At 37.4% G+C, this 12,551-nt stretch overlaps 1 protein-coding gene across 7 annotated transcripts in view; it reads left to right on the forward strand.

The window, feature by feature from the left end:
* STXBP5L (syntaxin binding protein 5-like) overlaps positions 1-12,313 on the forward strand; it is a 200,552-nt gene extending 188,239 nt beyond the window's left edge. For 6 of the 7 annotated variants that reach the window (XM_014546987.1, XM_014546986.1, XM_005875357.2 and 3 more), the window contains 5 exons: positions 503-863; positions 2,671-2,836; positions 5,486-5,597; positions 8,766-8,986; positions 9,478-9,929. In XM_014546987.1, coding sequence (XP_014402473.1) covers positions 503-863; positions 2,671-2,836; positions 5,486-5,597; positions 8,766-8,986; positions 9,478-9,519 — 902 coding nt within the window. In that variant the 3' untranslated portion in view covers positions 9,520-9,929. Of the gene's footprint in view, positions 1-502; positions 864-2,670; positions 2,837-5,485; positions 5,598-8,765; positions 8,987-9,477 lie in introns of all 7 variants that reach the window. The other variant, XM_005875360.2, reaches the window with a different exon arrangement.
* The last annotated feature ends 238 nt before the right edge of the window (positions 12,314-12,551 follow it).

Raw genomic sequence — 12,551 nt, forward strand, 5'->3', positions numbered from 1 at the left:
TGCCAGCTTAGGCCCAATCCCCCGGGGAGCAGGCCTAAGCCAGCAGGTGGTCATTCCCCAAGGGGTCCCAGACTGCAAGAGGGCACAGGCCGTGCTGAGGGACCTCCTCCCTGCCCGAGTACACCAATTTTTGTACACTGGGCCTCTAGTATAGTATAAAGAAAGAACACTGGATTAGGAATCAGAAAACCTGAGTTCTAGTTTAGACTCAGCAACTAACTTGACTTGGCCCAAGACTCATCATCTTTCTGGGTCTCCACTTTCTTATTATTCTACTGAGAGCATATGACAAGTTGATGTCTTAGGCTCCTGTCAGAACTAACATTCTATGAGTCCAAGTTGTTGGAACCGATGGACTTATAAATCTACTGATTCATGTATATTATTGCAATATTATATTATAGGTATAAATTATAATATAAAACATTCATTGCCCATAGATGAAAAACAGTTGTTTTAGAAATAATTTTACATGCCAATGACATAAAATTGTTTTTTATAGGTACATTCCTCTCATTGAAAGGAGCTGTGCTAACATTCTCCTGTATGGATCGAACTGGTGGATTAATGCAACCACCATATGAAGTTTGGAGGGACCCAAACAACATAGATGAAAATGAAAAATCTTGGAGAAGGAAACTGGTCGTGAACTGCCCCTCTCTGTCACAAGAAACAGGAGATCATCAGTATACAATAATCTGCTCAGAAAAACAAGCCAAAGTTTTCTCACTGCCTTCTCAGACTTGCCTTTATGTTCATAACATCACCGAGACATCTTTTATACTGCAAGCAGATGTGGTGGTCATGTGTAACAGTGCCTGCTTGGCATGCTTTTGTGCCAATGGGCATATCATGATAATGAGGTACTTGCCTTCTTTATAAATTATCTGGTAATCACAACAGTGCCAACAAAGTGCAATTCTGAGAAGTATATGTGTAATCTGCAAGATGTTATCAAGAAGCAACCTGAGACCCTTGTTTCATTGTGTTTTTGAGTGTCTTATTGTTCTACAATTTGAGAAGAGTTTAGCTTTTTTATTTTTTGTCTTGGTTGGGTGTTTTGTTTTGCTAAAAATGCTTTGCATTGTGAATAAAAAATATATTTTAATTGACATTAAGGAATCTAAGGAAAGAGTGATTTTCCAGTCACTCACACATTCATTCAGCAAATATTTATTGAGTATATGTCATCTCCCAGAAGTTATACTAGGCACTGGAAATATAAAGATAAAGAAACTATAAGGAAAATAAGTGAACTGTTACTTTTACTGTGTTTCATAGTCCACATGAGAATTTTACATACAGAATTTAATTTGATCCTTTTAGCTTCTCTAGGACATAGAAAATACAGTATTATTTGCATCCACTATTGTACACATGTTAGTGAATTAACCTCTTCCCCACCACCAATTAATTTGACTGAATCTCTCATGGATGTCTGTTTAACTGGGTGTGTTTTGGACTCATGTCCAAAGGAGCTTAGTTACTTGAAATGCCATAACATACACTTTTTAATAATTGTTTTTATACTAAGTCTTTGAAATCCAGTATATAGTTTACACTTACAGAACATCTCAATCCAGACGAGCCACATATCAACTGCTCAATAGGCACTTGTGGCTAGTGGCTACCACCTTGGACAGCACACTGCTAGGACCTTATGGAAAGCTTATTCCAACAGCACATATTTCAGGTCTCATTTTATATGATAAGGTTTAAATTGTAATTACAAACTATTTTCAGATGGGAAATTAGTACTTTTTTTTCAAGGTGCTGGTTTTATAATCTGGAATAATTTAAAATCACTGTGCATATGGGAATTAGTAGGATGATTTCAAAGCTTGAGATATAATTACAAGTTTATTTTTCTCCAATTGGCATTTGAGGTGTGATTTACAAGCAATGAGATATTTCCTTCAGTAGTTTGTAAAATTGGCTCTAATAACAATATCCAGGGGAGATTGTTTAAAAAAATGGATTTAAGGGAAATCACTGGCTATAACATTAGGATAAGCATATAGCCTTTCAGTAAGACACTAGGAGATGAGTGGTATTCATCTGAATGTACAAATTCTCATCTGTTATGTATAACTTATTCTCATTCCCTTACAGCCCTGGCCATGCTTATATTTATTAATCATGCCTTCAGTGTAGTTATAGGTAATTTCCATTTCCTGTGTACTGAGGGAGTAAAGAAATGGAAAGCGAAGCCACTGCATTCCCAGGCACAGTGAACTGGATCCACTCCATGTCTCCATCAGTTCATAAACCTCCTCAAACTCGGGAGTTTTGCCCTAAAAGACCAAGTATGTAGTCAGGCACTTTCTAGCGGTAGTGTTTCTGTCATAACCAAAGATTATAACCATACTGTAGAAACCTGTGAAATGCTGCAAAAAGTATCCTGAAATTGCTGGCCACTTCACTTAATTTGATCTTCAAGGACATTTGCTAAGTACTAGATGGATTAAGATAGAAGAATTGTGCCCATGATTTTTTATGTATACGATTTTATGTCAAAGTCATTTTATTACCACTGAGACTTCAAGAGATTGAAAAGAAACAACCACAAAATAGAGGCATAAAAATTACTGTTTTTCTGTACAGCTTTTAAGAAATTAAAAGCTTCTAACAATTTGAATATAATGTGGATTTGCTTTTTTTCCCATGCAGCCTGCCTAGTCTTCGCCCAATGTTGGATGTTAATTATTTGCCACTGACAGACATGAGGATAGCACGGACATTTTGTTTCACTAATGAAGGACAGGCATTATACCTAGTCTCTCCTACTGAAATTCAGCGGTTAACGTACAGCCAAGAAATGTGTGATAATCTACAGGTAGGTCAGGCACAAAAAAAAATCATTGGAATGGTTGTAAAAAGAGAGAGAATGAGAGAAATGTCAAAAAACTAAAATACTGCCCAGGTCAGTGTGGCCTAGCTGGTTGGAGCATCTTCCTGTACACCAAAAGGTGGTGGGTTCAATTCCCTCAGGGCACATACCCAGGTTGTAGGTTTGATGCCCAGAGTGCATGCGTGAATGTGTGTGTGTGTGTGTGTGTGTGTAGGGGGGGAAGGGGGAAAGTGGCGCATAACTAGTTGATGCTTCTCTCTTTCTCCCCCCTCCCTTTTTCTCTTTTAAAAAATAATTTTTTTAAAAAAAAGCATTGTTTAAAAATAAAAAATAAAAGCTAAAATATTATTGGGCCAGACAATAAATATGCCTTTCCTAGAATATGTCTTGAATATTATGTTCATCACTGTGACCCTTACCAAGTGTGTTTCTAGGTATACACAGAAAAAGTAAGTAAGGGGGGGAAATGTGAAGATTATGCATATTAATGGTTAATTTTTAAATTTGGGGTGTTTTTTTGTGTTTTTTTTTGTTTTTTTTACCTTTGGAGAATGCTCTGAAAGATGATAAACTCTTCCTCCAGGATGGAGAATATGTCTGTACACACAAAAACTTTGCATACAATTCAGGGAGTTCATTGACCTTTCTTAAGGAAAACTTAATTTGGTTAACAGCCATACAAAAGAAACACATACTTATTCTGTGGGTTAGAATTGGGCATTTGTCCTTGATCATAGCAGCAAGCAGAGCCTAGAAACAGAATAAATATAAAAGCCTGTGTAACCTTGGGTAAGTACAAGTGGTCACAAAAATTTAAAAATATCTTAGAAATTTTATTGGCTCAATCCCCTTATTATACAAATAAGAAAACTAAAAGCCATTCATTATAACACAGAGTTTAAGAGTATAAGCTCTGAACCATTTAAGTGTATTTTGCCCACTTGCAAAACTGTGGGTATTTTACTTAGCCTACCAGTATGCTCTACCTTAGAGCATCATGTGATAATTAAGGAAGAATTGATATAAAGCACTGACCACAGTGCCTGAAATATAGAAATTTTTAAAATAAATAATGTTATTATCATTACTCAACAAATACTGAGTTGATCCTGTATGCCTGGTACTTGGCTAGGCTCTAAGAATATAATAATAAACAACATATAAGTCCCTACCTGCTAGAGTGGAAGGAGACAACAATACTCCGAGGAAATGCTGTCTATAGATGGCTGAGCCGGTACTGGGGAGACACGTAGAGGATGATGAAAAGAGTAAGTGGGCAGTTAAAAAAGCATGTGAAGGGTGAGTAGGAGTTACCCAGGGGAATGGCTGGCTGTGGGTGGAAAAGGTGATAATATTCTTGCCAGAGAGGCTTAGGAAACTGCCAACAAAGTTCAGAGTTGGGAAGTGAAAAGAGTGAAGGATGGTGCTGGAGATTTAGTCAAGAATAGAGCTTAGATCACCTTTAAGCTCCATCTATCCAAAGGGCATTTTCCCCAAGGGCAACAGGAAGTCATTTAAAAGATTTAGCAAAGTGTTTATTGAAACTAGTATTCTGTTGGCAGTATAGCAATTGGTTTTGAGGAATTAAGACTGAAGGTGGGGAGAGCAATTAGGAGGCTTTTAAAAAATAATTAAGGCCAAAAATAACAGTGGCTTGAAATGAGGCAGCCAGCAGTGAGGATGGAGAAAGTTAGCAGATTCAATAGCTAAGAAGTGTAATCGGTGGGATTGGAGGATTATTAGCTGTAGGAGTGAGGGACAGGAAGGAATTAACTATTCTTGGGTTTCTAGCTTGGGAAACTAAATAGATGGTATACTGCCAATTCCAAAGAGAAAGGATTAAGGAGGAGAGCTCAGGTCTGCTGAGTGGAGGTGAGGGAGATGAAGATGAAGTCATACAGCAAGCTCCTAGACAAACTGGCATTAGGTCACAGATCTGACTTGTGGTTGATGTCCCTTCCCCCATAGTGATAGTTCTCAAATTTTGATCTGCTTTAGAAAGACCTGGAGAGCAAGTGTAAAGTAGAGATAACCAGAGTGCATTTTTGTAGATTCTGACTGAGTGTGTGTGGAGTATTTCCAAGATTTTTCTCGTCACTGAAGCACACCAAAGTGAGAACAACTCACCTGTGCCTCACCACGCAGTAGCTGCCTATCTGACTCATTTAAATCATCTTAAGCCATTTCATAATTTTGTACTTGATATGAAAACAAATCAAACCTCTCTCCACATCCCACCACAGGCTTCCCATCTTATAGGCACTCATGCTTATTCGGAGAGGGACTAGGTCAGGCAGAGGCTACAGTAATTGAAAAAGATCAGAAGTCTAGATTAATAGTCATTGACCAAGTGAAATTAACCCTAGAGTGAACATACTATCTTCCCATGCTTTCTAATTGTAAAGGGAGTAAGAGCGCAGGAAAATGAAAAGTTTAGGATAGCGATTCCTAAAGAAGAAAAGGAAAAGAAGGAGAGGGAATGACAGAGACATGGCTGGGAGCAAAGCAAAATCATAGAAAAATATGGAAAGCAAACTGTCTTTTCATGATGTGCTCTCACAACCACAGTGTTATCTTTTGATCTATTAATTTATTTGTAGTTACTCCAATGCTTTTTCTTTGAATTTCATACAGGACATGCTAGGAGATTTGTTTACCCCCATAGAGACACCAGAAGCTCAGAACAGAGGTTTCCTAAAGGGACTGTTTGGTGGAAGTGGACAAACCTTTGACAGAGAAGAGCTCTGTGAGTAAACTCCTGATCCTAAAATTGTGTCACAAAATAGAAGATGCTTGTGTGTGTGTGTGTGTGTGTGTGTGTGTGTGTGTGTGTGTGTGTATAACTTAACATAATATATGACTTCAAATTCTAGACTGGATTATTTTGCTTCTATACCATGAAAATTATTTCTGTTTATCAAACCTGAATAAAGTTGACCACTTTATATTAGGAAATAGTTTAACAAAAATAGTACATGAAATTCATGCAAATAACGAGTAAGCTAATAGATGGGTCGTTTGCAAGTAGATCATGCCTGCATGGCAGGGTGAAGACATTCAGTTACTAATGCCTGTAAAAAAACATTTTTGAACCTGCCTGCCTTTAACCACTGTTAGGAAACAGTTTTTTTCTTCAGAACACAAGGTTTATCAACACTAAAGAGCAAATTACTTTAATATCTACCACTGAGACTCTGATGACCAGTAATAAAAAAAGAAGTAGATAGATACTAGGCAACATTTTTAGAAAGAAGTCAAGAATATATTTTCCTTGTACACTGCTAGTGGGAATGTAAATTTGTGCAGCCACTATGGAAAATGGTACAGATATTCCTTTAAAAAATTAAAAAATAGAGCTAGCTGCCATATGACCCAGCAATTCCACTCTGGGTATTTGTCCAAAGAAAACAAAAACACTAATTAAAAAACATAGATGTACCCCTATGTTCATTGCAGCATTATTTACAGTATCCAAATATGGAAGCAACCTAGGTGTTCATTGATAGATGAGTGGATAAAGAAGATATGGTGTGTGTATGTGTGTGTGTGTATATATATATATATAGGAATATTACTCAACCATAAAAAATAATGAAATATTGCCATTTATAACAATATGGATAAACCTAGAGGGTATTATGCTAAATGAAATAAGTTAGATGAGAAAGACAATACTGTGATTTCACTTATATGATTTTACTTATATGTGGAATCTAAAAAGCAAAACATATTAACAAACAAAACAAGAACAGACCCATGGATATAGAGAACAAGTTAATGGTTTCCAAAAGGGAGGAAGGTTACAAAAAGGGTGGGGAGAATAAGGTTTTCTAGAACATCTTATCATCATTTGATCTTGCAGATAAAAAATCTTTTACTAGTAAACTTTCACCTATGCAAAACATCTAGGTACTTCCATACAATGCAATATTTATTCTTCAGTCATAAAAAGGCATGAAATTTGATATATGCCACAACATGGATGAACCTTGAAAACATCATGCTAAGTTAAAGAAGGAAGATGAAAAAGGTCACATATTATATGATTTATTCCATTTATATAAAATGTCCAGAATGAGAAATCCATAGAGACAGAAAGTAGATTAGTAGTTGCCAGGCACTGGGGCAAGAAGTGACTGTTTAATGGTTATGGCGTTTCTTTTGGGGTAATGAAAATGTTCTAAAATTAGATAGTGGTGACAGTTGCACAACTCTGAATACACTAAAAACCACTGACTTATACACTTTAAAGGAAAAATTTTATGGTATGTGAATTATATCCCAATAAGGCTCTTATAGACCTACATTCCATTCCTAATGTTGCCTCTTTGGGAATGCTCACTAAATTTTTACCAGGCAGTTGTTTTTCAATTTTTAAAAATTACTTCATAAAATTAAATGAAACTGAGCTTTGTAAGTGATAGGTAAATGTTTAGTCTTTTATGAAGTAACAAAATTTCATCATATGTATATTAATGCCCATCATGCATATACTCCATTCTCTAATATTTACACACACACACAGAGAGAGAGAGAGAGAGAGAGAGATTTAAAAACAACTGAGACCTATAAAGGCTGATAGCAAGATAAACAGAGAACACTGGAATAAAGACTTGGGCCGAAATTTAAACAAAAGAACAGACCTGTGATTGGAACAGACACTAATGTGAGTTCACATATGTTGTGAACTCCCCAATTCAGCAACATCAAGAATGCAATTATCGTGCTTCCTGTCAGGATCAGAGTTCCCACACTGGGCTCCCCAGCACAGGGCTCCAGTAGCAGGAAGAAGAGTCCCCGTAACATCTGGCTATGAAGAGATGTGGGGATCGAATTTGGGAAGGACAGGAGGCTACTGGAGACTGTGGAGAACCTCAAGTTGCTTGTTACACAGACTCACTCACTCAAAAACTCATAAACTCTAATTTCCAGCACAGGAGCAGCACCTCGAAAAGCTCCGGGGCAGCAGGGAGGAACTAAATGGATAACTTCAGGGCAAGGCTGGAGGGGCAGGGCCAGAGCAGCTCTCCAGGGACAGAGCCTGGCAGGTGCCTTTGTTCCTTTGCGGAGCTCCCCTCCCAACCCGCCACCAGCGCAAGAGGGCACCACATCTGTGCTCCCCATTCACCAGATTAGCACTGTCCACCCGGCATGGTGATTCCCTGACACCCATCCCATTCAGCTCACCTGCCTGGCCCCAGCCTCTTCCAGTGGCTCCTCCACACAAGAGGCCCAACTTCCCCAAAATCTATCAAAGGTCCAAAAACCCAAACAAGCACAGCCGACTAGAAAAACTTTTCTAAAAATAACAAATAAAACACAAACTCATAGATACAGAGAACAAATTGGTAATGGCCAAAAGGGAAGGGTCTGGAGGGTTGGATGAAAAAGGTGAAGGGATTAAGAACACAAATGGCCAGTTATCATGCCAGTTGTCAAAACCATCATGGGGAGGTGAAGTACAGCACAGGGAATATAGTCAATAGCATGTTAATAACTATGTGTGGTGTAAGATGGGTACTAGACTTATTGGGGTGGTCACTCCATAAAGTATATAAATATATATGTCTAATCACTATGTTGTACCCCCTGAAACTAATGTAATATTGTATGTAAACTGTAATTTTAAAGTAACCAAAAAATGTGATTAGGCCATATTGTGTGGCATACACACACACACACACACACACACACACACACACACACACACACAAAGGGATGTGGCAACAATAGCTGTCACAGTCTCTTTGGTAGGCATTTTTCTTGGGTAAGTGCAATGATAGGGTCAAATATGTCTGTCTCTTACTGGAGAAGTGTGAAGTAGGACTTAATATAAGTACTTCGGTGATAAACTTGAATGCCACCATTTGAATTACTGACAAATGTTTTCTGTTGCTCTGGCTTGAATTCCCAGTTGGGGAAGCTGCAGCAGGAAAAGCATCCCGCAGCCTTGCCCAGCACATTCCTGGCCCGGGCAGCATAGAAGGGATGAAAGGCGCTGCAGGCGGGGTGATGGGAGAGCTGACCAGAGCAAGGATCGCACTGGACGAGAGGGGGCAGAGGCTAGGAGAGCTGGAGGAGAAAACTGCAGGCATGATGACCAGTGCGGAAGCATTTTCCAAACACGCACATGAGGTAACTAAGTAAATGTAGGCATCTTCACACAGTAATAACTTGAACTATGTAGGTCCAGCACAAGAAAGCTTAAGTAGAGATGCCACTCATTGTAAGTCATCCTGGATCCCACTACAGTCCCTCCAGTACTTGGGAGAAAAATCCTTTTTAAAAATGCTGTAATACATTGATACATTATCGTGGGATAACCTAGAAGAAAATCAGCCATTCGTTCTGATATGCTGTAGGTTGTGCATCTGCTGCTAACGTGGAGAGTCCAGGCTCCACACACTCCTTTTTGTCTCAATCACTGAAAATTATTTCTTGTCAGCCGAGTATTTATAGCTTGGTTTGTTTTCCTTAAAAAAACCTTTGTCATTATTTCACAAAGAAAGTTTTATAAGTTTTAAGATTTACTGAGATATTCATGATTAACTCAATATAAGCTTGCTTGCTTAACACTTTTTAAGATTTTTTTTTAACATCTCACAGTGACTATTTTTTCTTTGCAGTTAATGCTGAAATATAAGGATAAGAAATGGTACCAATTCTAAACTTCTAAAGAAGCTGTGACTGCTTTGAGAAACCATTATTCAGGGAAACCAAATTTAATTCCCAGCATCACTATTCAACTGCTAGAAGCCAGTTTCTTCTACAAAATGTCCATTACAGTCCATCTGAAGTTGTCATAAGAGAGACTTATCAGAGACACTGTACAACCGAAAGGCTGGAACCCTGGCTAGAATCCCAAGGTATGGCTGCATTTGCCGTTTCCCACGTGGAATGGAGCTATCGTCTTGGCATGTCATTTGCTAAGGATTTACATTTAGGAACTATGGGGAGTCCTCCTGATTTGAAAAAATCCTGTACAAACAAAAGCATTAATGCGCTTAATGAAAAAAATCTTTGCATGATAAATTAACATCTTAAGAGGAAAAGAAAAAAAGCATGTTGTGACAGAAGAAAAAAAGATTAATGGTAAACTATTTTTATAAATTGGGCCACATCCGGCAATTTTAAAAATCTGCATTAGAAGTTATCAGTGCATTTCTAGTACATTTACCATACAACTGAAAAGGAAGAGAAAACAAAACCAAAGTTTTCTTCTCATCCACAACTTTCATTAGACTAAAACATTACTGAATTCTGGTGGCAAGCGTCTGATTAACGTTCCTCTCGCTCCATAATATGATCATTCACAGTTCTTGGTCATAATCAAGTATTGCCAATACAGTAAATTATTTCTAACACAATTATTTCCATTTCTATCACTTTCAGAACAAGTTGCTATTTTTAGTCACAAACTATGCAGGGTTGGGACACCGCAAAGCATTTTTCAGCTGGTTTTGCTCTGCAGGGGAGCTGACTGATAGGTTTGGGAAACTAGACTGACTCTAGGAACAATGCAGTTAGCTTTGAGGACTGATTTCACACACTCTGGTTTCAGTTTCTAAAGTGGTATATTCTTAATGCTCCATTTGTATCCTTGTCTGCCAATTACACAGTATATTACTGTTCATACCCAGGGGTGTGGGGGGGGTCTTCAATCCAAAGGTGCTCTTGCAGCCGGACACTCACAGACCAAACTGGTCATTCTCTTCAGCATGATTCAGTAAAACCTCAGTTAATGTTTTGGGAAAGGAATTCTGATTTATTACATTTCTGATTAACAAGGGCTTTCATTAGAAAATAATTTTGGTTCAATACTTATTATTGAAAATCTTTATAAAATATAGTGGTGTTTTTGCTACCTTAGTCACCATTATGCACAACAGAAACACATAGAGAGTTTAATGATACAAAACCAATAATTCTGTCATTCATTAGACTAAATAATATAGAGGGTTAGTGTCAATAGATACCAAATACCTATTCCTTAATTAAAAATGTCTTCAACATGAAATAAAGACTATCCTTCACATGACAAAAGGCATCTATCATAACTCAACAGATGACAACTGGAGGGAAAACAAAACAAGCACACCCGCTGTCATTACTTAACATGAGTCTGGAAGTCAAAAGTCCCAGAAGTGAGTAAATGCAGATTCTAAAAAAAAAAATTAATGGGTTTGGCTTATTTAATTTTGATTAATCAAGATCTTACGAGATATACATTTGTGTTTTAAGAATTCTGCATTTTCCTGAAGTCAGGTTCTTTTAAGAGCCAAAAATAGTATTTCTTGGGTTTTTTAAAAAAGATTTTTTAAAATCTTTAGTGCATTTGAACTGGCACTTCCTTTAAATGTTATTAGTCATTTGAGAAGAGCCAAGATGATTGAAAGAGTCAGCTAATGTATGCCAGGATAGCGTTTCTCAGACTCCTTGAATTTGCCCGATATCTCATAAAAGCCTCTCCACAAAGCTCTCCAGATTCCTGTGAACAGTTAGGGTAACAAAACCTGACTTCAAAATGCAACACGATACATAAAATTATATAGTAAAAATGTTAAAGAAACTTGAGACCAGGATTTGGGAAACATTGGTAGTCAAGTTGCAGTGCACTATTTATACCATCTCGTTCAAGGACCCAGTTTTCTGAACAGATACTTTATCATTTCTATATTTTTTTTAAAAAACTTTAAAAACTACAATATTAGTTTATTTTAGGAACAATGAAATTCAGTCTAAAGTGGCATTAAGTACAGTAGCTCTGAAGTCCCCAATAAGATCTGATTTAACTTGGTCTAGCTCGGGTGTCTCAGCCATGGCACTGTTCACTGACTCTTCATTGTGGGGACTGTCCTTTGCACCTTAGGATGTTCAACAGCAGCCCTGGTCTCTGCCCACCAGATGCCAGTAGCAACCCCTGAGTAATAACAATCAAAAATGTCTCCAGCCATTGCCAAAATTGCTCCCAATTGAGAGCCACTGTTCTATACAAGGACAGGTTAAGTGTGAATATGTAATATATGTCTAGTATAAAATTAAACATCATAAGTGCACAGTGTCTTAACAAGATAAATTATTTTACCCAGAATTACATGTGTGGTTCATATGCAATAAAATCCTATTTTGGAGAGAGCTTATATGAATCAGTAAAAAAATAACAGTTACAGAATATTTTAAAGCCTACAGAGAAAATACCAAAAAAAGACAGCATAGCATTTCACAGTAGAAGTGCTTAAAACTCTGGCTTTAATGAATAGATAAAAAGTCTATAATTAGCACAATTGGAAGTAAACAGGTGCTTCTGAAATGCTTGAAAAGAACAGGTTCTTTTTAAATTAATCTTTCAATATTGTTTTTATAAACCCTCACATAATGTAAGGGTAACCTTATCCCACAAACTCCTGATTAGTGGAATACAAATTAATGAGGTTTTACTGTATCAAAATAATTTTTATAATGCAAAGAGATAGCAATAACAAGAATCTAATGTGGATGTGATTTTCTCTTTGAACATTTCTGTTGCACTCACCTTAGCACACGTGTGTGCATGCGCTCATGCGCACGCACACATACACACACACACACACACACACACACACACACACACACACACAGCGTCAGCATCAGCATCATTATCTTTGGCAAATGAGTACTATTGATCCATGTAATTCTTTATATCTCTCATAACTGTGTAAAT

The sequence above is a fragment of the Myotis brandtii genome, unplaced genomic scaffold, assembly GCF_000412655.1.
Source record: "Myotis brandtii unplaced genomic scaffold, ASM41265v1 scaffold46, whole genome shotgun sequence".
NCBI classification, from domain to species: Eukaryota; Metazoa; Chordata; class Mammalia; order Chiroptera; family Vespertilionidae; genus Myotis; species Myotis brandtii.